This window comes from Triturus cristatus, chromosome 11 (genome assembly GCF_964204655.1).
Source record: "Triturus cristatus chromosome 11, aTriCri1.1, whole genome shotgun sequence".
In the NCBI taxonomy this organism is placed as follows: Eukaryota; Metazoa; Chordata; class Amphibia; order Caudata; family Salamandridae; genus Triturus; species Triturus cristatus.
This window is the reverse complement of record NC_140594.1, coordinates 696,853,552-696,881,525: the sequence shown is the minus strand read 5'-3', so window position 1 is coordinate 696,881,525 and position 27,974 is coordinate 696,853,552. Positions and strand designations below refer to the sequence as shown.

Sequence of the window (27,974 nt, the reverse complement as noted above, 5' to 3'; positions counted from 1 at the left end):
TTTGGTCGGACAATGGAAGTGAGTTTGTAGGGAAAGTTATGAAGAGTGTGTGTGCGGGTCTGGGTATTAACCAAAAATTCCACAGTGCGAATCACCCACAGTCAGCGGGTTTGGTTGAAGGGTGCAATGGCACCCTGAAGCTGAAACTTGCTAAAATTCAAGCTTCCACTGGTCTCTCTTGGCCAGACGGACTGCCTTTAGCTCTACTGTCCACCAGAGCGACTGTACACTCTCGAGTAGGGCTTAGCCCATATGAAATTGTGTTCGGTCGTCCTGCTAATGTTTGGGGAGTCCCTAGGCCTAAGGAATTCAAACAGATTGAATACCCAATGTTGATTGATTATCTTTATGATCTGACTGCTAAATTAAGCCTTATTCATCAACAGGTATTCGAATCCTTGCCTAAACTGCCGAAGAGTCCAGGCCACACGTTGAAACCAGGCGACCAAGTCGTAGTTCGGAACTTGAAACGAACTCGGAACCTCCAGCCAAGATTCGTGGGTCCGTTCCAGGTACTCCTCACAACAAGAACTGCTGTACGCCTAGCTGGAAGGAAAAATTGGGTGCACGCTAGCCATACGAAGCGTGTCCCTCTCCCACTCCCCTATGACAATTGGGTTAGACAGGGATTTGGTGTATCCGAGACAGAACCTGTTCCTAGGCACATCCCTTTCAGTGATGCAGAGTACATAACGGACCACCCACGAACTGAAACACAGAACTTTGACACCTCAGCAGGAACCGCTCCTTTGAATCCTGGACCGAGTATTGTACAAAGTGAACATTTGCCACCTGTGGAGTCGAACATTTCCGCACCTGTAGATCAGCTATTTCAAGATCAGACAAGACCCGGAAAGTACAGATATAATCTACGTTCTCATGTTATAAACTAATGACATTGCATAATTACCTTTCTGTTTGAAAACTGTTTTGATCTTACTGCATTCCATTCAGTCAGGAAGTTTGCTCTAAATTTTTATCTTTTAGTTTTTATTGTTTCTCTCACCTTGCCGTCTGGGTTACCGTAGGGTCGTAACGTGTGCCTTGTTTTAATTTGCAGGGAATCAGACACAAGGTCGGTTTCTTCTGTCTATCTTGGGAACTCCCAGGGTAAACAGAGGCAAGTTTTTAACAGGTACAAACCATCCGTTGCGAACGGTTGTAGAAGATGGAGCTTCCTGAACTGCGACGGGTTAATGTCATAAATGTGCACAAGACAAAGCTATATGACATATTATATAGCAAATGTTTTCTAATGCAATGTACTCTGACACTTCTAATTGTTTTGATAACTTTGGTAGGCGGAATTATTTTTGGTATTCAGTTGATCTTTACACCTGTTACATCTACAGTATCTCCCCATGTTCCTGTTTCTCCGACTGTTGTTTCTCTTCATTCTTTCCATCCTTTTCCTGCCCACGAGCAAGCTCGACGCTCTGAGTTTATAAATAACACTTTCATTCAGCTCTTGCACAAACATCAACTAGTGGTTAACACAACAAACTGCTGGGTGTGTGGCTTGATACCACATACCATGGACAAGGGCATCCCTTATCTGGTTCTGCCCTTTAGTTATAATGGATCATTCTGGGCATTTCAGACCATGTTCGCTTATGCCCTAGAGACCTATCCTCCACGACCTCCGCGTTCCACTCGGTATAACTCTGCTAATAGAGCCTTGGTAAAAGGAATCACTGACATGGTTAGAGATGTCAATAATACTCCGTTCATTCCCAAGGATGAATTGCGAGTTTACATGGGTTGGAATGTTACGGAATATGGCATTACTCTGGGTGAGAACAAACGTAAAAGCTCGACTCCGATCTGGGTCGTACCCCACCAAGGTCAGGTCTGTTTGCAAGGAAATGGGAGGAATCCGAAAGCACGACTAGGGAAGAGTGACTGTATCGAAACATATGTTTTCCCGTCACAGTCTTCCCCTGCATTCTTAGCTGCTAAGGGTACCTATTTTGTTTGCCAAGACAGAGCATACACATGGCTGCCTGCTGACTTCTCAGGCTCATGTTATATCGCCCAACTGCTACCTCCGACATACACTGCTGCACCGGACTATCACAAAACTAGAGTTGTGAGAGGTGTTTTCAGTAAAGAAGATACTGCTGGCCAAGAAGCAGGAGACTTCTTCAAAGGTTTCCTTCCGTTCTGGGGGCCTATGGCCAACAGTAGAAACTTACGTCAACTAACACGGGTAGTTGAATCCACTATCACCGAAACTGCGGGTGCCCTTAGTAACCTGACAGCTGAGCTTCAAGCGGATCGCCTCATGACGTTACAGAACCGTATGGTTCTTGATGTGTTACTTGCAGATCGAGGTGGAGTGTGTAAGATGATCCAATCGAGTTGCTGTGTTTTTATCCCAGATAATGCGCCAACGGTGTACAAGGCCATCTCTAAGTTACATAAGATCTCTGACTCTATTCATGTAGAGGAAGGTGACTGGTCATTAATGGGATGGTTCTGGAGCCTGTTGTCTGCGTGGGGATGGAAGGTTCTGATAGTCACTGGTGTTGCGTTAGTATTTTTATTTTCGTGCTGTCTCATTGTTCAGTGTGGTCCTGCCTTATGTAACCTCTGCATTTCAACATGCGTAAGAAGACCACCTGTTTTTAGAGATACGCCACGGGATAGAATAATGCTTCAACAACATATTAGTGACCTAATGAACATAGAAATGGATTCTGACATAGAGTGAGTTATTGCCTATGTAAGGGCAAAAGGACGGTCTGAGGTTCTGTAGCGATCCGAACCCGTGAATTCGGTATCGTAGTACTGACACGATTTTGGTACCAATGAACCGCAAATGATCCATTACATGCATAACAGTGTTTTCGCTACGCAACTAGCATGAATTCACTGAGAAATAGGGCATTCTGTTGTAAAGTCATGGCATCCATTTTAGTTACGGCATCCATTTTGTTTCTTGCCCTCACATAGTCAATGAACGGGCGATGACCCCGGCAGAGTCACCTTGTTAAGGACACGTAAGCCCGAGCCCCGAGAAAGGCTGACGCTACATGACTAGGCAGAATCAAGCTGCCTCCCCTGCCTGAGGCCAGTCCTGCTATACTGGTTCTCATGTCCGTTGTCCTGACTGAAAGGCCGAAGACGGTAGCCATGCCCGTTTATGATCCATAAACACCTCTTATCCTACTTTTCAATCCTTTGCACCTGGCTCTGCTCCTCTCCTTCTGGGCTTTTACAATGGGGAGGTTACGATTTTTATGATGGGGAGGTTCGGACAAAGAATGGAAAACTGTCAAGGGAATCTGATCGAATACCGAAATCCTACGATTAATTATTGTTTGATGTCTATTTACTGTTTGTTTGGGATACCGGGTTGGGCATGAGAAATATTCGTGTAATGTAGCCTAAAGACATTTTGCGTGTATTTAAAGAACAACCCACTTAATGCAATTTGAACATTCTCGTAGATTCTGCCTCTGTGTGGTTCCTATGACTTCTGTGTCCCTGCAGTAAATAAACCTTGGTCTTTGACGCCACCATCGAGAAGCCCGTGTCTCTGTTTATTTGTGCACCGAGACAGGAGGAACTCAGGGGTCTTTGGGTGTTGTTTCCCTGACACCTCTGGACTCTTAAAAGTCCAGAACCTCAAGTGAGAAAACTACACTCCCCAGGGTCCTTAGCAGCAAATCACGCCGTCGCGCACCCGTTGCCATCATCGGAGCGCCGGGAGGGGCGCTCAAAAGTCCCCAGGAGCTCCTGCAGTGCAGGACGCATGTGGGCATGCCCGGGCCGTGCCCGGGCAAAGCCCGGGCCAAGGGCGCGCCCTTCTGCGCCCGTCCGAGCAAGGAGGAGGCAGGGCTGGGCTGCCCCCCTTTGCCGCGCAAGACATTTTGAGCGTCGGACAAACTGTAAGGATATTTCATATTATATTTTTCCTGGTAGACTTGCTTTTATAAGTTGGTGCTATATATTAAAAGTACTGGTCATGAACACTAAACGTAAGGTTACAGGACAGAGGACTGGGGGAGTAGCGGGAACTCTGGACGCGTTCCTATCTAGGGCGTAGTCAGTATTAACACACAAAATACACCTCACTGAAAAAAGGCTCTCTTTGGGCTCGTATGCAGGACAAAAAAGATCATCTTTGGGAGCTATAACCTTGGCCAAATCTACCCTGGGTGCCTCGCAAATTATGGATCACTTAAGTGTGGATACTATGGTTACAAGCCCGGCGGGGGACTTAGTGGATGGAGTGGTCTGCAAACCAGGGCTATCAGAGGTGGACTATTCATTCACTTTAGAATTTATTCTAAACTCAAGCCAGAGTATATCGAAAGAATTGCTGGTTATTCCACCTGAGAAAACAGTTTTGCCTGTACCCCCTGTCACATCCTCACCACATACCTAAATTACGCCCTGTGTGGTCGAAGGAGACTCTGCTACTGGATCCAAAAGGGCTATTAGGGAGGTGGGAAAGTGTGGTATGCACTACCAGATCCAGGTTGGGAGGGAATGGTGAGGGAGGAAATGGTGAGCCGCCAGCAAAACGCACAAGGGGAAGTGTGGCATTGAGGAATAAGGCCAAAACTAAACCTAAACCTCAAGTTCTAGGGACACGTGAGATTCATTCACCGAAACCTAATGGTAATTTGCCTTTTTCTACAAACACTGACCCCCATAAAATGGCGGATCTTGGTAGCGATTCTGATTCTTGGAAACATTTGGAGTCTTTAATATCTGCTCTCTTAGCGCTTTTTTTAACCAAACTAGGGGAGATAGAAGAAAAGTTGTTACATATTTTAAAATCTGGTAACATCCTAGTTATTCAAGAGGCATATGGGTGTAAATGTGTGGTTTGAGGGGGAGTTAAAGCTCCTGTGGACCCGGTAATCCCAGAACCCACTGGCCCTGTGGGGGGTAATAATAGGGAATTGGTCCACAGACCAGGAATTGAGCTCACTGGTAATGCGAGTCTTGCTACGCCTCGTCCATTATGTGTATCATCTGCCCCTGGGGGGAACACCGCACATCTTGGCAAGGGAGTCCCGGGGTTAGGTAGTATGGTTAATTCTCTTTGTCCAGCTGACCAGATCCCGCACCAGCCACTGGGTCCTTCGAGACCTTTACCTATTGACCAGCCAGAGGCTATTGCGAGAGCTGGTAATCATCACGGAGATGGCCCCTCTGTGCTGAATGCAGTGAATTTTAAGTATTCCGTAGATGCTCTAGATCTGCCCCCGGCCGCGTGTCCTTATGTCATGGTTCTGGCAGGTGTTCCTCCGCTTAGAGTAGACCAAACTGAATCTTGGATTCAACTGCGGAATAAAACCGTAGATTGGTTATCCAAACACAAGAGCTTTAGGGTGTCCATGAGCAATAATATTATCATGGTGCGCAGAGTTGGGTGGGTGGGACGATCTTCAAAGAACATTGAGGGGAACTGCGTGGTCATTAACTTTCGAAACCCTGCGGTTGTTCAGACGTTGTTAAGGGCACAGGAATCATGCCCTATGTTTGCCACTTCCATCTGGGACTTGCCACTGGGACACTTCTATAAGCCTTCTGTGAGAATTTTGATGTTGACTGTTCCCCCATTCCCCTGTTTAACAGGTTTTAGGCACTTTCTGGTTTAGATGCTCAAGACTGACTGCCGGTTAATAACGCAGTACCTGTTGTTTCAGATAATTTGGCGGAAATATCGAATGATGTAACATATGTTTCCTTGATTAGCTATATCGAATTCAATTGTGCCCTGTCCTGTTAACCACCAGATTTAATCGACTGGTACAGTAAAACCTAGTTCTACTTCTACAATAACTGATGGGGGCATAATAAAAGTTTTAACATGGAATATTGCTGGTTTAAGGGCAAAAAAGGTTGCTGCCAGCTGGGAACTTTTCCTTGCCACACACCATATTATAGCCCTTCAGGAAACGTGGGAGGCTAATGAAACATACTACTTGGATGGGTTTTTATCTTTCTGTAAATTTGCTATATCATCTATTATGGGCTGAGCAAGGGGGGGCCTATTAATGATGATTAACCTTAAGCTGTCTTATAAAGTAAAGTTGATAGAATCAAGTTCTCCCCATATTTTAGCAGTAGAACTGACAGGGAAGAATTTGTCAACTTTTCTAGTGGTTAACTTTTATAATTCTTTCACCATAAACGATGAGCATAAGCATCTTAGAGCCCTTAACGTTTTTTGGGGTAATTATAGAGACAGCACCGAAACACAGTATGACACTTTAGTCCAGGGAGATTTTATTAATAATTTTTGTCCTACTAATTGCCTAGCAAGTCCGGAGGAGGATTATGGCCCTCAGGGGCTAACCCATTTTGAGCATACCTCTTCCGGTACCTTTTTAGAAAGTTTTTTATCAACTCACAACTTGATCTGCCCTGTGCAGTTGGCCAGATTAGACCCTGTACCTACATATGTTGGTCATGGCCGTCACAGCATGATTGATTATATTTTGGTCCCTTCCTCACTGATGTCGACATTAGGCACATTAAGTGCAACAAAAAATTGTTTCAGTGATCATAATCCACTGATATTGGACCTCAATATATATGCTGTAAATAGAGATAGGACCATGACCCAACTTACTAACGCAAATACTGTGCTCATAGATCAAGCATGTAGAGTGAGGTGGGAGAGGTTTACCCCTGATAGTTTTATTGATAGTCTAATGACCAACTGTGCACAGGAGTTTGGGGTTTGTTTAGACCAGGACTTCCAACCACTCTCTATCCTTGATGCCTTTGACCGAATTACAAAGCAAATCGCTCTGAACTTAACTGTTTCTTGCAGAAGGAGGCCCCCAAAATTTAAAAAATGTTTTGACAAAAGTTGTAAGAATACCCATAAGGAACTTATGTGGGAACTTAACCAAAAACCCAGGGAGGTCTCACGGGTTAAGAATGCAAGAAGGGCATACATGGGCTAAGGTTTTAACCTATGTTTTTAATGCAGCTTGCCTGACTGGTTTTCCCCTGTCTTGGGCCAAGGCGGTTATTATACCAATTTTTAAGAAAGGAGCGAGGGATGATCTGGCTTGTTATAGGCCTATTTCACTCCTTGATTCCGCGGCCAAAATTATGGGGAAAGTTGTCTTGGCCCATTTGACAGACTGGCTTAATCAAGCAAATATTATTTCCGATCTCCAATATGGTTTTAGACAAGGGAAAGGCACGTTGGACCAATGCCTTAATCTCCATTTGGTGATAGGGAAGTATACAGTTGTAAAACGTGGGGATCTCCATCTGGCCTTTATGGATTTAACCTCAGCTTTTGATCTTGTTAATAGATCAAAACTCTGGGTGATCCTTCAGGATATAGGGCTAGATGCTGACTTAATTTCTTTTTTGGCAGCCATCCATGAAAATACAATAGCGGCTGGGCGCTTTAATGAAGATGGTAGCCTGACTGACTCATGGGCAGTAAAAAGAGGGGTCCGGCAGGGGTGTATTTTGGCCCCTTTACTCTCTATATTAATAAGTTAGGGGATTCCTTAATTTCCTGTTGTAAAGACATCCCCAGAGCAGGCTCCAAAATGCTTCCCGCATTTCTGTATGCTGATGATGCGGTGTTGGTGGCCAGGACCTCAAGGGGGCTGCAAAACCTTTTTAATTGGTTTATAAATTTTATGGAGTCATTGGACTTAATCACCAATTTAAAAAAATCACATGCTATGTCCATAGGGTCAAAGAGGGCAAGGAAGGTCAAATTCTATTGCAAGGGTCTAGAGCTAGTAAAAGTCCCCGTGTTTCCATACTTAGGGGTACATTTTGACGACCAGCGCTCATGGTGCTCGCAGCATGCGCATACGAAGAATGCATTAGCTACAGCATCGGGGGCCACTCTAGACTTTGCAAAAAGAATAGGTTCAAAACTAATCCCCGCACTTATAAAGATTTATAATGCTAAGTGTCTCCCTATGGCGACTTATGGGAGTGACATCTGGGGTTATACAGATGTCAGAGAAATTCAGGGGGTTGAAAAAATTTTCTTCTTTAGATTGCTTTCGGTCCCTGCTTCTATGCCAGTTTTTAACATACACGAGGAATTAGGAGCAGGTTTTATTTCTGACCATATTGCGTTTGCCCCGTTATTGCGTTGGCTGAGAATTTGGGCACAAGCTACCCCAAATCTTAATCAATTGGTCATTGGAGATTGTTTCACCCTGGAAAAGGTGTTAGACATTCCGTGGCTTAGATACATAAAGGACCAGATGGAAATTCTGGGCCGCCCGACTTATTTTTGAATCCCCCAGCATTGGGTAAATCGGCAATTAGAGACCTTAAGCAGGAGTATTTAGATAGACGAAGAGTATTATGGGAGGCAAATGAATTGAAAAAACCCATGGTGAGAAGCTTTGCTATACTGAGCCTGGGTCGGCAGACACAACCATATTTATCCCATATAAACAAACCATACCATTGTTTTGTTTTGATAAGATTTAGGTTGAACATGGTTCCCTGGCTCATTTGAATGAGTGTATTTCGTCCTGTGGATAATGAACTTTGAGTGGAGCAGGACTCTATGAAGATTAATAATAATCGTTTTATCGTTTTTATTGATTGTAGATTTGTTCTGTCTTGTTTGTTATTTGTACTTTGATGGCTATAATCAGCCGAATAAAGTACATTTTGCCCTGACCTGACCTGAAAGGAAGAAAGTGAGAATGGGAGAGTGAGCGAGTGGGTGGAAGGGAGAAGGGGAGGGAGAGTCAAAAGAACAGAGGGAGGATGAGACAGAACGTCGGCCTACTGCACCCAGCCCTCACTGTTCACCTCCCGTCACCCGTGTGTCTGGGACGCTGGGGTCCACGAGAAAGAGTGCGGTCCAGCAAGTCCTTAAAATGAAACAGAGATATGAATGAGGTCAGATATTACATTATTATCTACGGTAACGTCGCTTGCCTGCACCTGTGCACCCAGGCTGTTGCACCCCACACTGTGCTCAATTGCAGCCCATACGCACCGAGGCTTCATGGCTCACCTGCCACCACAGGTGTGTCCAACGACGTGCCGGTGCAAGCTCCGACTCCGGGGTGCCTCTCCTAGGGTGGCACAGCAGGTCTTCGGTCTGGGATGGTGTCTTGATACCACGATGGAAGGTGGCAGAATGCCCACGGCATCCTCATGGGCTGAGCACCTGCTCCGCGCATTTTGGTGCATTTAACTCAGTGTCTGAAAAGGGAGAAATAATATAATGCTGGAAACATCTTGAGGTAAATGAAGGTTTATTTCGAGCTTAATAGAGAACACCAGATGAGTGCATCCTTCCTTCTTGAAGTACGATTAACCAACTGTTAGTGGTAATCGTGGTTCAAAGAGGAGTTGGAGTGTAGGAGAATACACAAGGTTAAATAATAATGTTATGCCAGCGTTCACATACAAAGGAACAGAGCGCATGCTAGAAGCATAATGTGCGTGTGTAATGCAGTGGCGCAAGCCTGTGTGCATGTACACTTAGTAATCAGCTCACTACAGTGCCCCAAAACCAACACCACGTGTCTGTAGGGCAGCGCTGCCCGCTGGCTCAGGCCTACAGTACGGTCCAGCAGGTCCTTAAAATGAGACAGAGATGTGACTGAATGAGGTCAGAGATCACATCATTACGCACAGCAACAGCGCTTGTTTGCACCTGCGCACCCAGGCTGATGCACCCCACCCCTCCTGCCGCACCGCGCTCAATTGCAGCACGTGTGCACCCAGGCCGCACTGCTCACCTGCTGTCACTCACTACAGTGCCTCAAAAGCCAACACCACGTGTCTATGAGGCAGCGCTGCCTGCTGGCTCAGGCCTACAGTACGGTCCTGCGGGTCCTTAAAATGAGACAGATATGTGACTGAATGAGGTCAGAGATCACATCATTACGCACAGCAACATCGCTTGTTCGCACCTGTGCACCCAGGCTGATGCACCCCATCCCTCCAGCCGCACCGCACTCAATTGCAGCCCCTGTGCACCCAGGCCCCGCTGCTCACCTGCTGTTATTGTTGTGTGTCCAAACACGACGGCCAGCAGGGTTCACAATCGAGTTTTGATTGCGAGGATGGTGTACACCTCATGGATTCCTTTTTTTTATTGCGCATTATGATATGCGAGGTGGATGCGGCCATATCACCTGAGGCAGTGTGGAAGAACTGGGACATGTGGCGTCGTCATTATCCTATTTAAAAGTACGCAAAGTGGGCTGGGCTTGCGTACGCCAGGCCAGCATAGGTTTGTGAATAATTATTCCGGGGACCTGGGCGTTGTTCAGTTCCTGCCTGGCCAGGAAGTGTACTTATGTGTGTGTCCCTGTTGCAGTTTTGACGTCGCACAATCCGCAATTTACATTAATGTAGGATGTACCGGGAGGGCGGCAACTATCGCTAATGAGATGGTGTCTGAAAACATTGAATGGCCAACATCACGTCGTTGTCAAGCTTGTGGATATGGGCAGACACGCATGTCAATGGTGTACGGTATTCTTGAAAGTGTTGCTATCGCGAAGAGCACACATGTGAATGTGCTCGGATGGAGTGAGGATCAGCAGTGAGACTATGTCATACACAGTGATAATGCTCATTACAGTCAAGCAATGCATGTCAAACGTGAATCTGAAAGTCTCACATATGACACACTACTATACTGGTAAAGCCTGACAACAGAGCATACTGCAACACAAATATACACATTACTCTTTACTGTATGTCACAAGTGATCTAGGATGTGCACTCTGCCCGTGGCTGTTGATACCCCTTTGAGCCACCAATACCCAGGCCAAAGTGTGTGTGTGTGTGCGCACACACACACACACACCAGGGGCATCGTGTAACACACATTTGTTTTTTGATGTAACGTTTCAGATGAATGGCCATCACACGTGGAAGGCTACTGTACAGACCATGAATATTGATCAAGATGATCGTTGCATGTTGTGTGTAGTATAAGATATGTGTACACAGCAAAAAACTTTTCAAAAAAGCTCTCTAAGCATAAGAGGTGTCTCTCATCAAACGCTGTAGAGAGAATGACTAAAATAGGTGGGGTCCTCCAACTGTTACAATAGGAAATGTTATGAACCAATCAAATGCTTTTTTTAAGGTCACATGGCAATCGCGAACTGAACGCGCAAGGAGGCCGCACCTGACGTGATTTTGAGAAAATATATTTACCATAATATAAGTTTATTACAGTTAGAAATATATAAATGTTTAAAATATTTTAGATTATCGCTTGCTCTCATATACACTTTAAACTTATTTAAATATAGTTTTGAGACATAAAAAAAATGAGGGAATGGCATACCCGGTGCGACACCATACGTCTATGACGTAACACAGGGCCTGACTGTTGGCAGCGTCCACTCTTCGCATACGCAACGTGCAGTTGGCACGACCCCATCTCGTACATGACATAACACGTGACTTGGTACTGCGTACACATTGCATACCAAAGTAGCAGCTGGCGCGACCTCATATGTATATGATGTTACACGGGACGCGGTGCCACGAACCCGTTGAATACGAAATGCCCATCATTTATGAGTTTAGAAATATGGCAGATAGGATTCGCGTGCTGATGGAGCTTTGTACACTACCGGAACGGGACTCCAGTTTTCAACAATATATAATATATAAAACATTACATCATTTTTAAAGTTTAAAAAAAAAAGGATAATAGAGTTCCAAAATAGTACAAAAATAATTAGAAAAAATATAGGTTTTATAAATATTAAAATATGAAATTAACATTTAAAAAACATTCGAAATCAGTGAAAAAAACCATAGGTTTTACAGATGTTATAGTTAGGAATTAGCATTTAAAAAACCTTTGAAATTCACTAGAAAACCATAGGTTTCAGGGACGCTATAGTTAGTTGGACATTTGACTCATATAAAACCATAGAAATGTGCCCGTTATAGTTAGTTGAGCTAACTATAACTTGCACGCCCGCAATGCACTGTTGATGACGTCACATATTACATGACTCATGACATGGTGAGTGACATCCCTGATGACATCACTGATGACATCTCAAATGACATCACTGATGACATCATCCACGTGATAATCTGATGCACATTCTGATGCCCTAATATAAACTTTGATACACCCACTCTAAAATACAGACTACTATTTTTGAAACCATACACACAATAATGCCAGATACTACATACCACCGACTATTTCCTAGGTCTACACACACATCCATTCACTTATACATGCAGTTACTCATCAATACAGTTCTATAATATGCAATCATACACCTATACATACAGTCACACTCCGCCACTCATCCATAGAGTTACTCACACACCTAGTCAGTCATGCAAAGAATCAATCACATACCCATTTACTCATGTATACAGTTATACACATCAACTCCGTTATTTATACACACACCACATCACTTATTTATGCAGATACACATACTTACTGTCTTATACAATCACTGATACAAGCAGACACTCATTTATACATTCACTCTTCAAATAACTTACTCTCACGTATAGTCATTTATATACTCCAACACTCACATATACTGCCTTAAAACATATGTAGTTAGTCACGCATATACCACTGAGACATTCATTCACTCACCAACATACCCATACACACACAAACTCCCCCATACAGCCCTTCCCAGATACACTTTTGAATCCATACAACCAGTCAATCACCCACTCAGACATCTATGCACAGTCACACAACCCCCACCCACCCTCACAGACACTCAGGCACCCATACTCAGATAACAAATCAATAACCCATAGAGACACTCATGTAGCTACTCACCAACCCATGCAGTTGCTTACACACCAATTGAGAGACTAATACAGACTTTCACACAGTTTAGTCACTAACCCATGCATTCAGTAAGACACGTTCAATCACTCACTTCTACAGTCAGTCACGCACCAACTAAATAATCCCTTCAGGCACTTGTAAATCCAATCATTCTTCAATACACCTTGGCATAGATACATATGATTTTTTTTTAAACTTTACAGAAACACACATTCACTGCATGATGTAATCAGTGATGCCATTTGAGATGTCATCAGTGACTTCACTGACCATGTCATGAGTGATGTAATATGTGACGTCATCAGCAGTGCATTGCGGGCGCGCGAGTTATAGTTAGCTCAACTAACTATAACGGGGGAATTTCTATGGTTTTATCTGAGTCAAATGTCCAAATAACTATAACGTCACTGAAACCTATGGTTTTTTTGTGAATTTCAAAGGTTTTTTAAATGCTAATTCCTAACAATAACATCTGTAAAACCTATGTTTTTTTTCAGTGAACATATATATATATATGTATATGTAAATATATATGTGTATGTATATGTGTGTGTGTGTATATATATATCTGTTAGTATTACTCTAAGACTTCCAACATCAACTTCGTTTAGCGCTACAAGCTGAACACGTCACGTCCAAGTCAGTTTTCTGAAACAGGTTTATTATAACCTTAGGTTCATTACACCAAGTGCAGCAGCAGTGTGAAGTGGTGGTAAAAATAATGAATTACCCATTCACATATTCAGTGTTACCTTACGAAATCTGACTAATATTTGGGATGGTTGACTAGCCACCACAAGAAATAATCAAATAATCACTCACCTGGTATGGGTGCACCCTTAAAGTCACTAAATTAACTTCAGCTCAAATGGACAGTCACATTTGAGTCTGTGCGACACTATGGCAGCCCACAACATATACCTGGTTAATTAATTTATCATTGCTGTGGCAGAGCTATCACCACATAAATTAGTGAATGTATGATGGATGTTTCACTAGTATGATGTCATATTAAGAAAACTGCACTTAGCTGGCATTCCTTATGGCAATGAACCAGATGATTCATTAAATATCTTTGTAAGAAGAAAACTGTTCACAACACCAATATGACTTTCTCTTGATCGTTTGCAGCTATGATGAGTTGTATTTCTTTACTCATCCAGCCATTTTTGCTGAGGATCATTTCCCCAACGATCAGGATTGGCAGCTACTGAGCACACCACTAACCATAATGCAATTTGAGAACAAGATACGCCATGAAAAGGGCTTTTACAATTTGGGGCTTCTGTCTTCATTTCCGGACACACCAATCATCAAAACAGGTACGGCCTAGTAATAAGTGCTGTTGCAGGGACTGCAACATGATCATGTGCCCGCCCATGAGTTTGAGTTCCAGGTCTCCCAGTTGCCTGTGGTTATCAAAAGGAATGTTACGCATCGCTTACATAGAAAGCCTCTCTTGCTTACTCCAGATTCTAAATCTGGTAATTCATTGCTATGAGGTAGCAACAGTTAATACGTCATAAAGACCTTCCAGGCCAGGTTGACAGGACTCTCTGAGAGTCAGACAGTGCAGCACTGCTTACCTGATTTGACTGAAATAGATAGCACAGCTGCAGAAGAGGGAAAGCAGGCATGGAAGGTGGTGAGGTTGGTTAAAGGTAGCAGGTAAGGTTTTTTTTCACATTTGGGTCTGGGAAAAGAGGCCATGTTATGTATAGCTTCCCCATTACATATTTGCCCATGCTTAGCAGTTGAAAGCAGGGCACTCAGGGAGCCCCACGGACCCATGCCCCACTCACATCTACAACTTGGGAACATCACCAATCGGCACCACCCTGACCCATAATATCAACACCTCCATACACGCCCACCACCTTCCCAGATCAATGGAAACTTGCAGAAATCCACGCCCTCGTCAAGTAGCCCACAGCCAACCCGAATCAACTGAGCAACATCCAATCCCATTTCCCTGATCTCCTATCCAGCCAAAGTGATTGAGAAGGCCATCAACCAGCACCTCAGACCCTATCTTGAATTTCACCATCTTCTAGAGAACACTCAATCAGAATTCAGAAAGCACTCATTTAGGTAACCAATGACATTCGAATCATCCTGGAACGAGGAGAAACATAGGCCCTCCTCCTTGTCTGCAGCCTTTGACGCTGTATCCCACAACACCCTCATCAGAAGACTCCATAAAATAGGCATCCAATGATCTGGTCTTAAATGGATCTATTCCTTCGCACTGGAAGAACCCAACGTGCCAGGTTGCCATCTTTCACACCAGAGACCAAGAAACTGATATGAGGAGTCCCACAGGGATCGTCCATTGGCCCCCTCTTTTCAACATATATATGACACCACTCGCCAACATCATACAATTACAAGTCATCACCATCATCTCTCTATGCCGAGGACACACAGATTCTCTCCCTGACACACAAGTTAACCACCACCTGAAACAACCTGACAAACTGCATGAATATGGTAGCAGACTGGATGTGAACCAACTGCCTGAAGCTCAACTCCATCAAGATAAAAGTAATGATCCTCAGCAACAAAATGTTCCAATGGGACTCCCCCTGCTGGACATTGGAACTAGGACCAACAACCACACCCCCAGACCATGCAAGAAATCTAGGGATCATCCTAGAAGAAAATTTCAATATGACAGTGCAAGACAATGCAGTGTGCACCTCCTGATTCCACATCCTATGCATTTTGTGAAAGGGTGCTGAGACAGAATATCGAGTACAAAATATTGAGTTGCACAAATATCAAGTCATTAACATCGTGGGTCAGAAATATCGACAGCAAGAATATCGTGGTAAAGAATAACGACTTAAGGTAAGTCATATCGATTTAAAAAATATTGAAGTGTTTAATTTTGTTTGCAAAAATATAGTTCTTAACCCCTTCGGTGCGTCGGACGTCCGACGCACCAGTGCTCATGTGCGTCGGAAGGTCCCCGGCCGTCCTTGTACATGGCACAGGAAATTCCCTTTACCTTACCCGCCAACAGCCTCGGGAGCTGGGAAGAGCTTCCCCAGCTCCTGAGGCTTCATGCTTTGTGTCCCTAAAATGATGATCAGCACACATGTCGCGATGACGTCATTTCAGTGAAAGGAAAACTGAAATCAGCCAAGAGGCTCATTTCAGCTTTGCTTTCTACATGCTCAGGGGGCTATCTCAGTGCCCTGAGCACATAGAAAGTCAGGAGAGGTGTTGTTGGAAGGGGAGAATCTAGTGAATCTCTGCTTGAGGATTGCCCCAGCAGGGTGATCCCCAAGCAGGGATCCATCCACTAGGTACCAGGGAGGGGGGAGCGGCCCCTTGGGCAAAGGCCTTTGCTTCCCCCATATTAATTTTGGCAAAGTATATTCTTTCTGTACCCCTGGTGGGCAGAAAGCCCAATAGATAACAGGGAATGTTTTTCCTAATTTGAACTAAGGGTGGGGGCTGCCCAATATGGGCATGCCAATGCCCATAACCCCCTGCCACAAAAGTACAGTTTTTTTGCCCCCCGGAGGGCCAGAAAGCCCACTAGAAACCAGATTTTGTTTTCAAATGCAAATTAGGAGTGGGGGCTGCCCAATATGGGCATGCCAATGCCCCCACCCTGCCATAAAGTACAGTCTTTTTGCCCCCCTGGGGAGTAGATGGGACAGTAGCCCCCAATCTCCCCCGGGGGGCAGAAAGTCCACTAGACACCAGGGTTTTTTTTCCCAATGAATTTAGTGGGGGGGGGGTTGCCCAAGATGGGCATGCCAATGCCCAAACACCTCCCCCACACAACATTCCATTATTTCTGCCCCCCAGGTGCAGATGGGGCAGAAACACCCAATCTGCCGCCCCAGGGGCAGAAAGCACCCTAGACACCGGGGATTCTTTTTTATAGGCCTGGGGTGGGGGCTGCCCAGAATGGGCATGCAAATGCCCCCACCCTACCCCCTAAAGAAAACAGAAGACTTTCTGCCCCCCAGGAAGCAGATGGGGCAATAGCCCATGATCTGCCCCCATGGGGGCAGAAAGCCCACTAAGTGCCAGGGATTTTTTTTATATAGATAGGGGTGGGGGCTGCCCAGAATGCCCCACCCCAAAAAAATACTACAGTCTTTCTTTCCCCCAGGAGGCAGATGGGGCAATAACACCTTATCTGCCCCCCAAGGGGGCAGAAAGCCCACTAGCCAGCAGGGATTTTTTTTCCAAAGTTCGGGGTGAGGGCTGTCAAGAATGGGCATGCCAATGCCCCCATCCCCCCAAAAAGATGCCACAGTATCCCCAGAGTGTCTAGTTTTCAGAAATCTGTGGGTTTTGTGGGTTTCCCTAGATGGCCACTAGCCCAGGGCCAAAAACCCAGGTGACCCTCCTTGCAAAACCAGGTTGTTTCATGATAGGTAATTTTGAAGTCTCTACAATACATTACGGGCCCTTGCCTGTTGCGGGTACTTAACCCACCCACACGAGTAAGGTACAATGTTTATCGAGAGACTTGGGGGAACGCTGAGTGGTAGGAAATTTGTGTCAACCCTGTGATCCGACAACTTTCCCATACACAAATGTGAGAATAATTTGATTTTTTCATCACAATTTGAGGTTTGCAGGGGATTCTGGGTAGGGAAATGTTGGGGGATGCACACAAACCATACTTCCCTGGACTCCCCCGGGTCTCTAGTTTTCAGAAATGTGTGGGTTTGGTAGGTTTCCGTAGATGGCCGCCAAGCCTGGGACCAAAAACTCATGTGACCCCACTTGCAAAAGCAGATTGTTTTGTGATAGGTAATTTGGATGTCTCCACAATACGTTTTGGGCCCTTGCCTGCGCGGGTACTTGAGCCACCCACAAGAGTGTGGTACCATTTCTATTGGGAGAGCCATTGGGGAACACTGGGTGGTAAGAAATTTATGTTAGGCCGGTGATCCTACAACTGTCCCACACAGAAATTTGAGAACAGTTTGATTTTTTCATCAAAATATGAGGTTTGCAGTTGATTCTGGGTAGGGAAACCCTATTGGATCCATGCAAGTCATACCTCTCTGGACTCCCCCGGGACTATAGTTTTCAGAAATGTGTGGGTTTGGTAGGTTTCCCAAGATGGCCGCCGAGCCCGGGGACAAAAACACAGGTGACCCCCCCCCCTTGCAAAACCAAGTTTTCTTGTGATAGGTAATTTTGATGTCTCCTCAGTACGTTTCGGGCCCTTGCCTGTCGCTGGTACTTGACCCACCCTCGCGATTGAGGTACCATTTTATCGGAAGACCTGGGGGAACGCTGGGTGGTAGGGAATTTGTGGATCCATGCAGATTCCAGAACTTTCCACCACAGAAATGTGGGAAAAATGTGTTTTTTTACACAGTTTGAGGTTTGCAAGGGATTCTGTGTAACAGAACCTTGTGAGAGCCAGACAAGTCACCCCATCCTGTGTCCCCCTGGGTGTCTAGTTTTCAAAAATGTATAGGTGTGCTAGGCTTCCCAAGGTGCCGGCAGAGCTAGGGCTCAAAATCTACAGCTAGACACTGCAAAAAAAGGGTCAGTTTTCACTGTGAAAATGTGGTGTGTCCACGTTGCGTTTTGGGACATTTCCTGTTGGGAGCACTAGGCCTACCTACACAAGTGAGGTACCATTTTTTGTGGAAGACTTTAGGGACTGCGGGGTGGGTGGAATTTTGTGGATCCATGCAGATTTCAGAACTTTCCACCACAGAAATGTCAGGAAAATGTTTTTTTTTTTTTAAGTTTGAGGTTTGCAAGGAATTCTGGGTAAAAAATGTATGTTTGCTAGGTTTCCCTAGGTGCCGGCAGAGCTAGGGTTCAAAGTCTACAGCTAGGCACTTTGCAAGAAAAGGGTCCGTTTTCACTGTGAAAAGTTGATGTGTCCACATTGCGTTTTGGGCTGTTTCCTGTTGCGGGCCCTAGGCCTACCCACAAAAGTGAGGTACAATTTTTCTCTGAAGACTTTGGGGAAGGTGGGGTGTGTGGAATTTGTGGATCCACGCTGATTCCAGAACGTTCCACCACAGAAATGGGAGGAAAATTTTTTTTTTTCTAAAAAGTTTGAGGTGTACAAGGGATTCTGGGTTATAGAACCTGGTGAAAGCCAGACAATTCACCCCATCCTGTATTCCCATGAGTGCCAAGTTTTTAAAAATGTATAGGTTTTCTAGGTTTCCGTAGGTGCTGGCAGAGCTAGGGTTCAAAATCTACAGCTAGGCACTATGCACAAAAAGGGTCAGTTTTCACTGTGAAAATTTGGAGTGTCCACGTTGCGTTTTCGGCTCTTTCCTGTCACGGGCACTAGACCTACCCACACAAGTGAGGTATCATTTTTCTTGAAAGACTGTGGGGAATGTGGGGTGGGTGGAATTTGGTGGATCCATGCAGATTCCAGAACTTTCCACCACAGAATTATGAGGAAAATGTGTTTTTTTTACAAAGTTTGAGGTTTGCAAGGCATTCTTGGTAACAGAACCTGGTGAGAGCCAGATAAATCACCCCATACTTGATTCCCCTAGGTGTCTAGCTTTCAAAAATGTATAGGTCTGCTAGGTTTCCTAGGGGCCGGCAGAGCTAGGGTTCAAAATCTACAGCTATGCTCTTTGCAAATAAAGGGTCAGTTTTCATTGTAAAAAGGAAGTGTGTCCACGTTGCGTTTTGAGCTGGTTCCTGTTGTGGGCATTAGTCTTACCCACACAGGTGACATACCATTTTTATCAGGAGACTTAGGGTAACACAGAATTGTAGAGCAATTGTTATTACCTATTGACTTTCGACAAATTTCTGCCTTCCAAATGAAAGACAATGTGGTTTTATTCAATGCAATTTTGGAGGGGCTACCTTTGCCTAGTACCTGGCTTGGGGCGGAGATTATCCCAATATATAAGAAGGGTTCCCCGCTCCAACCCTCATATTATAGGCCGATTATCCTTATTGATGTTACACAAAAAATCTATGCCAGGGTATTGTTACAACGCTTGGAGAGCTGGTCTAGTGATAACAATATCTTGACGCCACTTCAGGCGGGATTTAGGGCGAAAATCTCAACAATTGATCAATTATTCCGGTTACAAGTGATATATTGGAAGCATGTGACCTTGGAAGGGGGTAGTCTTTATCTTACTTTTGTAGATTTAAAATCTGCTTTCGACATGGTGGATAGAAAACAATTATGGTCCATTTTATTATCAATGGGGGTTCCACCCTATTTATGCCACCAGTTTAAAATTTTACATGCTGGCACTTTTGCAAGAGTACGCTTCGGTAAACAAGGCCAGTTAACTGGAGCCTTCCCGATTGAGAAAGGTGTTAGGCAGGGCTGTGTCCTTGCTCCAACTCTATTTTCCCTCTTTCTCAACGGGCTTATCGAAGACCTCATGGCCAGAAAAGATATAGACTCCCCCAAAATAGGCGCCCGTAAATTTCCCGCCTTAATGTTTGCGGATGACACGCTTCTGCTTTCAAAATCTCCAATGGGGATGCAGCGCGTGTTAGACCAATTCTCCAATTTTTGTTCAAAAAGAAACCTGGTGATCAACATAAATAAGACTAAGTACATGGCTTTTAATGCAAAAACTGTTAACTGCCCCCATCCAACGATGGGTGGCAGACCTCTTGAAAGGGTTTCAACATTTGAATATCTGGGTGTGACTTTAAATGACAAAATGGGTTGGGGTCCTCAAGTGGCCAAGTCCAATCTAAGACTAACGCAAGCAGCAGGGGGTATTCTTAAATTACAGAAGAGTTGTACCCTTAAAATAGTTAGTGCCCCGCTTGAAATTTTTAAAGTGAAAGCCAGGGCCTCCTCTCTCTACGGGGCAGAACTTTGGGGTCATACATCAACAAGTAACCTATCTATAACTGAAAATAACTTTCTTAGACAACTATTGGACCTCCCAAAAAGCACTCCTCTACTCCCATTAAGACTTGATCTTAATGTCTGTCCAATTGCAGACGCTATTGCCATCCGACCGTTACTTTATTGGAAGCGTCTCTGGAGTACACCGGAGTTGGTGAGCTACAAGGAGGAACTCAAAATTGTCATGGCTTCTATTGGTTCCGGAAGGATTCCCTGGCTAGCCTTTGTAAAACAGTCACTTATATCGAATGGCTTTGAGGAACTCTGGTCTAATCCTGAAGTTTCCTGCACAGCTATTCCAAAGAAGATTGTGACTAGTGCGGTCAGGGAAAATAACCTAAGTAATCTTTTTCGCTCAGTAAAATCCTCAAGCTTAACCGATATTTTTCTGGATGTAAAATCCGTCTATAGCTTTGAGTCTGCGATTGATTTAATTCAACCAACACTAGCTAAGAAACTTTATCTACAGTTCAGATACGGCACATTGCCATTTTTTTACATCTCTGATAGGTGGAAGGGGGGAGCTGTACACCCCTGCCCTGGCTGCACTACTGAGGATGAAACCCCGGTTCACGTCATCCTATTTTGTCCAGCTTATGCCTATATTAGGAAGCCATGGATAATACAGTTGTGCAAGAACCTGGGCATAAAACATTATTTGGCCTTTTTTAGGATATTAAAAACAGACACCAACCCATTAATTGTCTGCACAGTAGCCAAATTCTTATACTCAATGTGGATTGCTCGAAGGAATCTGATCAATAATGCTATTTTAACTTAAGACTAGCCAAAGTGAATTTAAGAGAGCAAGAAATATTTTATTCTTTTTAGGATAGTATTGCTATGACAACTTTTAAATCCATGGAATTATTTATATTTTTAAAGGATCAAATGTTTTAAAAATCATGTAATGTTGTGTAACTGCATCCATGAAACGGACTGTCTGTTTTGTCGTTATGTTTAATTTCTGTTATGTGCTTTTATGGTAAATTCAACCGCAATAAAGCTATTTGAATTGAATTGTAAAAAAGAAGTCACTTTGAAAAACGTCCTATAATTCACATGCTAGTATGGGTACTCACAATTTCCGAAATGTGTAAATATCTAGTGTTTCTAAACTCTATATTTTGTTCCCATTTCATAAATACATAGGTGTCTTTCATCCCTATTTTTCACTGTATATATTTTCCCAAATTAATTGCCACATACCCGGGTCATAATAAAAAACCATTGCAAGACGCTGCTCAGTTATTGGCTCTGAGTTCGTCGGGTTCATGGTGAACCTACAAGTCTTATATATACCCACAACCAGAAAGGTCCAGCCGATGTAATGGTATATTGCTTTCAAACATCTGTCATAATTAGAAGAAGTTAGAGGTGAAAACGTTGGCACAAATGGCTGTTTTTTCAACTCATCTGCAATTTTTCCTATTTTCAACAGTTATTTTCTATAAAGAAACTTTGAAGGACCTACACAAATGACCCCTTGCTGAATTTAGAATTTTGTTTACTTTTCTAAAATGTATAGCTTTCCAGGATCCATTATTGCTTTCATACCCATTTCTACCATTAACTGGGAGAAGGTTGAAAGCACAAAAATAGCAAAAAATAAGCTATGTACCAGTAAAATGGCAAAACTGTGTAGAAACTTTTGGTTTTCTGATAAATGTCTGTCATTGCCTGAAAGCTGGGAAAATGGTGATTTCAGCCCCACAAACCCTTTCTTGATACCATTTCCAGACGCTTGTATTTGCAGCACTTTTTCCCAAACAAAACTAAATTTAACTGTATTTTGGCTAATTCCTGGGTCCCCTCCAGGGGAATCAAAAACCCTGGGTATCTTTAGAATCCCCGTGATATTGGAAGAAAAGGACGCAAATTTTGCATTGTTACCTTACGTGGTCAAAAAGGTACAGGGGCCTAAGTGTGAACTACCACAAAAAGGCTTAGCACAGGTGGGGGGGGGGGGGGGGGGGGAGGTACAGCCTAGCAGCAAAGGGGTTAAAAATATTATTTTTTATTATTATGTATTTAAGTATATTTTTTATATGTATGTGATGTCTTTTTTTTGTATAAGATTTGTTTGTATTTTTAATATATATGTTAAATTTTAGTAGTTATAAAAAAAAAAATTATTTGAATTTTTGTGCTTTTAGTCCCGTAGCGGGTTGTGGGTTTATAGGGGAATAGGGTGGGAAGTAATTTAATTATATTAAATGTATTAATTGTTTCTTATTTGAATATTGCGATTTTAGTTCCGTAGCGGGTTGTGGGTTTATAGGGGAATAGGATGGGAAGTAATTTATTTATATTAAGGTGCCGATTCTGATCCGGTAAAACCCGGGTACAAATGGTCGTACGGAGCGTTTTTTCCGTCCAACTCGTACCCGGGAAAAACACCTTACAAACTCGCAAGTACGATTCGCACAGAAATACCATTTCCGTACAAGTCGTAAAAACACACCGACCGGCAAAAAAATACATACAAATCTGATTCTGGACGGCGCATACGCGACGTCCGGACGGAGTCAGGCAGCGTTTTACGGACCAGCAAGTACGATTCGTGCCGACGTCACTCCGCACGTAGCATTTTTTACGGGAGCCAAAAACTGCCGGGAAATTGAGGACGACGCGAACAAGGAGCACCGGTACGCGAAGGACAGCGATGGACCCCAACCTACGCGTCATCCCGGCCCTCATAGCCTACGACCTTGTGTTCAGAAACCGCCGCAGATGCCGCAGAAGGTCAGAACAACCCCCAGGGGCTAAAGGGGGGGGTGAAAGGGGCAGGAAACATAACCCACACCCCACAAAATACTAATACATCCTGCACATTAATTACCTCCATGGTCTGGTCACTTCGGGGGGCGTGTCCACCAAACTCATGCCCCTCAGAGCGTGGGTACGGTCAGTACCACCATTGTGGTGGTGATGTAGGGGTACGTGTGTACGGCCCGTACCCACGCCCCCATAGTGTGGGTACGGACCGTACACGCGTACCCCTACATCACCACTACAATGGTGGTACGGACCGTACCCACGCCCCCCAGAGCGAGGGTACGGCCCGTACCACAATTGTGGTGGTGACGTAGGGGTATGCGTGGTACGGGCCGTACCCACGCTCTGGGGAGCGTGGGTACAGGCCGTACCACCATTGTGGCGGTGACGTAGAGGTACGCATTTTACGGCCCGTACCCATGCTCTGGGGGCGTGGGTACGGGCCGGACCACCATTGTGGTGGTGATGTAGGGGTATGCGTGTACGGACCGTACCCACGCTCTGGGGGCGTGAGTACGGGCCGTACACGCGTACCCCTACATCACCACTACAATGGTGGTACGGGCCGTACCCACGCTTTGGGGGCGTGGGTACGGTCCATACACACGTACCCCTACATCACCACTACAATGGTGGTACGGACCCATGCCCCCAGGGCAGAGGACTCCCAGCAGTGCCAAGACATATGAGGGGTGGGTGCCTATCACTCCCAGCAGTGCCCAGACATATGAGGGGTGGGTGCAGAGGACTCGCAACAGTGCCCAGACATATGAGGGGTGGGTGCCTATCACTCCAAGCAGTGCCTAGAGATATGAGGGGTGGGTGCAGAGGACTCCCAGCAGTGCCCAGACATATGAGGGGTGGGTGCCTATCACTCCCAGCAGTGCCCAGACATATGAAGGGTGGGTGCCTATCACTCCCAGCAGTGGACAGACATATGAGGAGTGGGTGCAGAGGACTCCCAGCAGTGCCCAGACATATGAGGGGTGGGTGCCTATCACTCCCAGCAGTGCCCAGACATATGAGGGGTGGGTGCAGAGGACTCCCAGCAGTGCCCAGACATATGAGGGGTGGGTGCCTATCACTCCCAGCAGTGCCCAGACATATGAGGGGTGGGTCCCTATCACTCCCAGCAGTGGACAGACATATGAGGGGTAGGTGCAGAGGACTCCCAGCAGTGCCCAGACATATGAGGGGTGGGTGCCTAGCACTCCCAGCAGTGCCCAGACATATGAGGGGTTGGTGCCTATCACTCCCAGCAGTGCCCAGACAGATGAGGGGTGGGTGCAGAAGACTCCCAGCAGTGCCCAGACATATGAGGGATGGGTGCCTATCACTCCCAGCAGTGCCCAGACATATGCAGGGTGGGTGCAGAGGACTCCCAGCAGTGCCCAGACTTATGAGGGGTGGGTGCCTATCACTCCCAGCAGTGCCCAGACATATGAGGGGTGGGTGCAGAGGACTCCCAGCAGTGCCCAGATATATGAGGGGTGGGTGCCTATCACTCCCAGCAGTGCCCAGACATATGAGGGGTGGGTGCAGAGGACTCCCAGCAGTGCCCAGACATATGAGGGCTGGGTGCCTATCACTCCCAGCAGTGCCCAGACATATGAGGGGTGGGTGCCTATCACTCCCAGCAGTGGACAGACATATGAGGGGTGGGTGCAGAGGACTCCCAGCAGTGCCCAGACATATGAGGGGTGGGTGCCTATCACTCCCAGCAGTGCCCAGACATATGAGGGGTGGGTGCAGAGGCCTCCCAGCAGTGCCCAGACATATGAGGGGTGGGTGCCTATCACTGCCAGCAGAGGACAGACATATGAGGGGTGGGTGCAGAGGACTCCCAGCAGTGGACAGACATATGAGGGGTAGGTGCAGAGGACTCCCAGCAGTGCCCAGACATATGAGGGGTGGGTGCCTATCACTCCCAGCAGTGCCCAGACATATGAGGGGTGGGTGCCTATTACTCCCAGCAGTGCCCAGACATATGAGGGGTGCGTGCCTATCACTCCCAGCAGTGCCCAGACATATGAGGGGTGGGTGCAGAGTACTCCCAGCAGTGCCCAGACATATGAGGGATGGGTGCCTATCACTCCCAGCAGTGCCCAGACATATGAGGGGTGGGTGCAGAGGACTCCCAGCAGTGCCCAGACATATGAGGGGTGGGTGCCTATCACTCCCAGTAGTGCCCAGACATATGAGGGGTGGGTGCAGAGGACTCCCAGCAGTGCCCAGACATATGAGGGATGGGTGCCTATCACTCCCAGCAGTGCCCAGACATATGAGGGGTGGGTGCAGAGGACTCCCAGCAGTGCCCAGACATATGAGGGGTGGGTGCCTATCACTCCCAGTAGTGCCCAGACATATGAGGGGTGGGTGCCTATCACTCCCAGCAGTGCCCAGACATATGAGGGGTGGGTGCCTATCACTCCCAGCAGTGCCCAGACATATGAGGGGTGGGTGCAGAGGACTCCCAGCAGTGCACAGACATATGAGGGGTGGGTGCCTATCACTCCCAGCAGTGCCCAGACATATGATGGGTGGGTGCCTATCACTCCCAGCAGTGGACAGACATATGAGGGGTGGGTGCAGAGGACTCCCAGCAGTGCCCAGACATATGAGGGGTGGGTGCCTATCACTCCCAGCAGTGCCCAGACATATGAGGGGTGGGTGCAGAGGACTCCCAGCAGTGGACATAGACAAGGGGGGTGTACATCATTATCAGATGACCACAGCTCCATGGGTGAATGTACGTATTCCTAACTTAGGACAATGATGATAGTGCCATAACAACACATCACTGACAGCAGTGTCCCACTCCCAGGAGGAAGGATGTCTTTCCCCCTCTGCATGATACACCACATGTGGGTGTGAGGACAAATAACACATGCATACCCACCCCTGGCAGATGCAGCACAATCACACACTGAGATCATGCCACAAGACTGTATAGTCATGTCACTGCCTAAGAAACTAAGAGAGCAAAAGAGAACACACACTGTCACGCACATCCCAGGACTGATTTGAATGTTCAGGTGCTGGGCTAGCCACCAAGATGTTGTCTGTCATGGAAGGAATAGGGTGGAGTTCCCACAGATACAATGCCCACAATTGTCAGTCAGGTGTTCAAATACCCAGCAGAACAAGTACCATATGTGTACTAGGCTGGGATTACACACATGCATTGTGCGGAAAAGGGACCATTTATCCATGAAGGCATGGCAAAATAATCTATACACAAGTACAGTGATTACCAAGGATGGCACAGATGATGCAGCCTGACACATTGCTGAGCAGGCATGGCCAGAGTTGAAGGGATCCATCACCAACAAAGGACATGTAGACACAGGGCAACACAACAATTGTGCAACTCTCTGCAGGGGAGATGTCAGGTGCCACAGAGGAAGGAACACCCCTTGGGACAATGTCTCCAAACACAAAGAGCAGACATGACAAAGAATCTTTGCAGAGATCTTGTGATGGCACGCAGATACCAGGTTCCACCCCATGAGCAGCAGACTACAACATTTCCCTGAAACATAACACATGCCCACAACCCCAACTCCTGTAGCATCAGCATCAACATCAATACCTGAAATGCAAGACTTTTCAAACGAAAAAGAAAATGCTTTATTCAGCATGAAAATAATAATGTGTAAACTAGACTATTCACAAAGGCCAATGGCCAGTCCATATCATCAGTCCTTGGAGGGGGACACATGGCCATGCGTCTCCCCTAGCTTGCCTGCACATCACAAGACTGTGTCGTCGACTGGGGGGGGCATCATGTGGGGAAGGACCAGGCACCGCAGGGACAGGAGGGGGAAGGGTAGGTGTGGTGGGTGCAGGGACGGACAACTCCACCACAGGGGGTGGGGCAGCGCCAAAGGTGGTGGCGAGCTCGGCGCTGCACACTTCTGCCAGTTCTTCAAGCGTCTCCCCTGCACCCGGAGAAACAACAGGCCCCGGGGGGGGGGGTCGGAGGGATGGGTTGCAGCACTACTGGGAGAGGTGGTGGACAGGCTGGGGGACTTAACTCCCCTACCCGTGGAGTGCCTTGACCGTTTGCGTCCAGGTGAACTAGTGGGGCTGAGGCCCAGCCCAGCAAAGTAAGCCTCCTTCTCCGAATCTGGGGCAGGGGAGCCAAGGAGAGTGACATCGGAGGGACTGGGGAGTGAGTCATGTGGACGAGGACTGTGGCTGCATGCCTGCCTGTGTGCCCCAGACACAGTGGGTGTGCCTGCTACCCCCTGAGTGTGCGTGTCAGGAGGTGTGTGCTTGCCCTTACGTGGTGGTGTGCTGCTTCTGTCTGGTGGGGTGCGTGTGTGTGGATGTCTTGGTGTGTTTGGGACAGGCTTGGGTGTTGGACTTGTGGATGGGGCAGGGGTAGGGGGGGAGGCAGCGCTGCAGGTGACTCGCTACTGCCATCAGTGACGAGTCCAGGGACCTCAGCAACATCCGTTGGTCAGACATCACTGATGACATGCCCTCCATGTACAACAACATCTGGGTCAGCAATCTGGTATGGCCATGGAGGACAGTCAGGAT

At 46.1% G+C, this 27,974-nt stretch overlaps 1 protein-coding gene across 1 annotated transcript in view; it reads left to right on the top strand.

The window, feature by feature from the left end:
• LOC146785336 (kyphoscoliosis peptidase-like) overlaps positions 1–27,974 on the top strand; it is an 800,115-nt gene that overhangs the window by 585,127 nt on the left and 187,014 nt on the right. Inside the window, exon 6 of the mRNA XM_085633022.1 lies at positions 13,925–14,115. Coding sequence (XP_085489148.1) covers positions 13,925–14,115 — 191 coding nt within the window. The remainder of the gene's footprint in view (positions 1–13,924; positions 14,116–27,974) is intronic.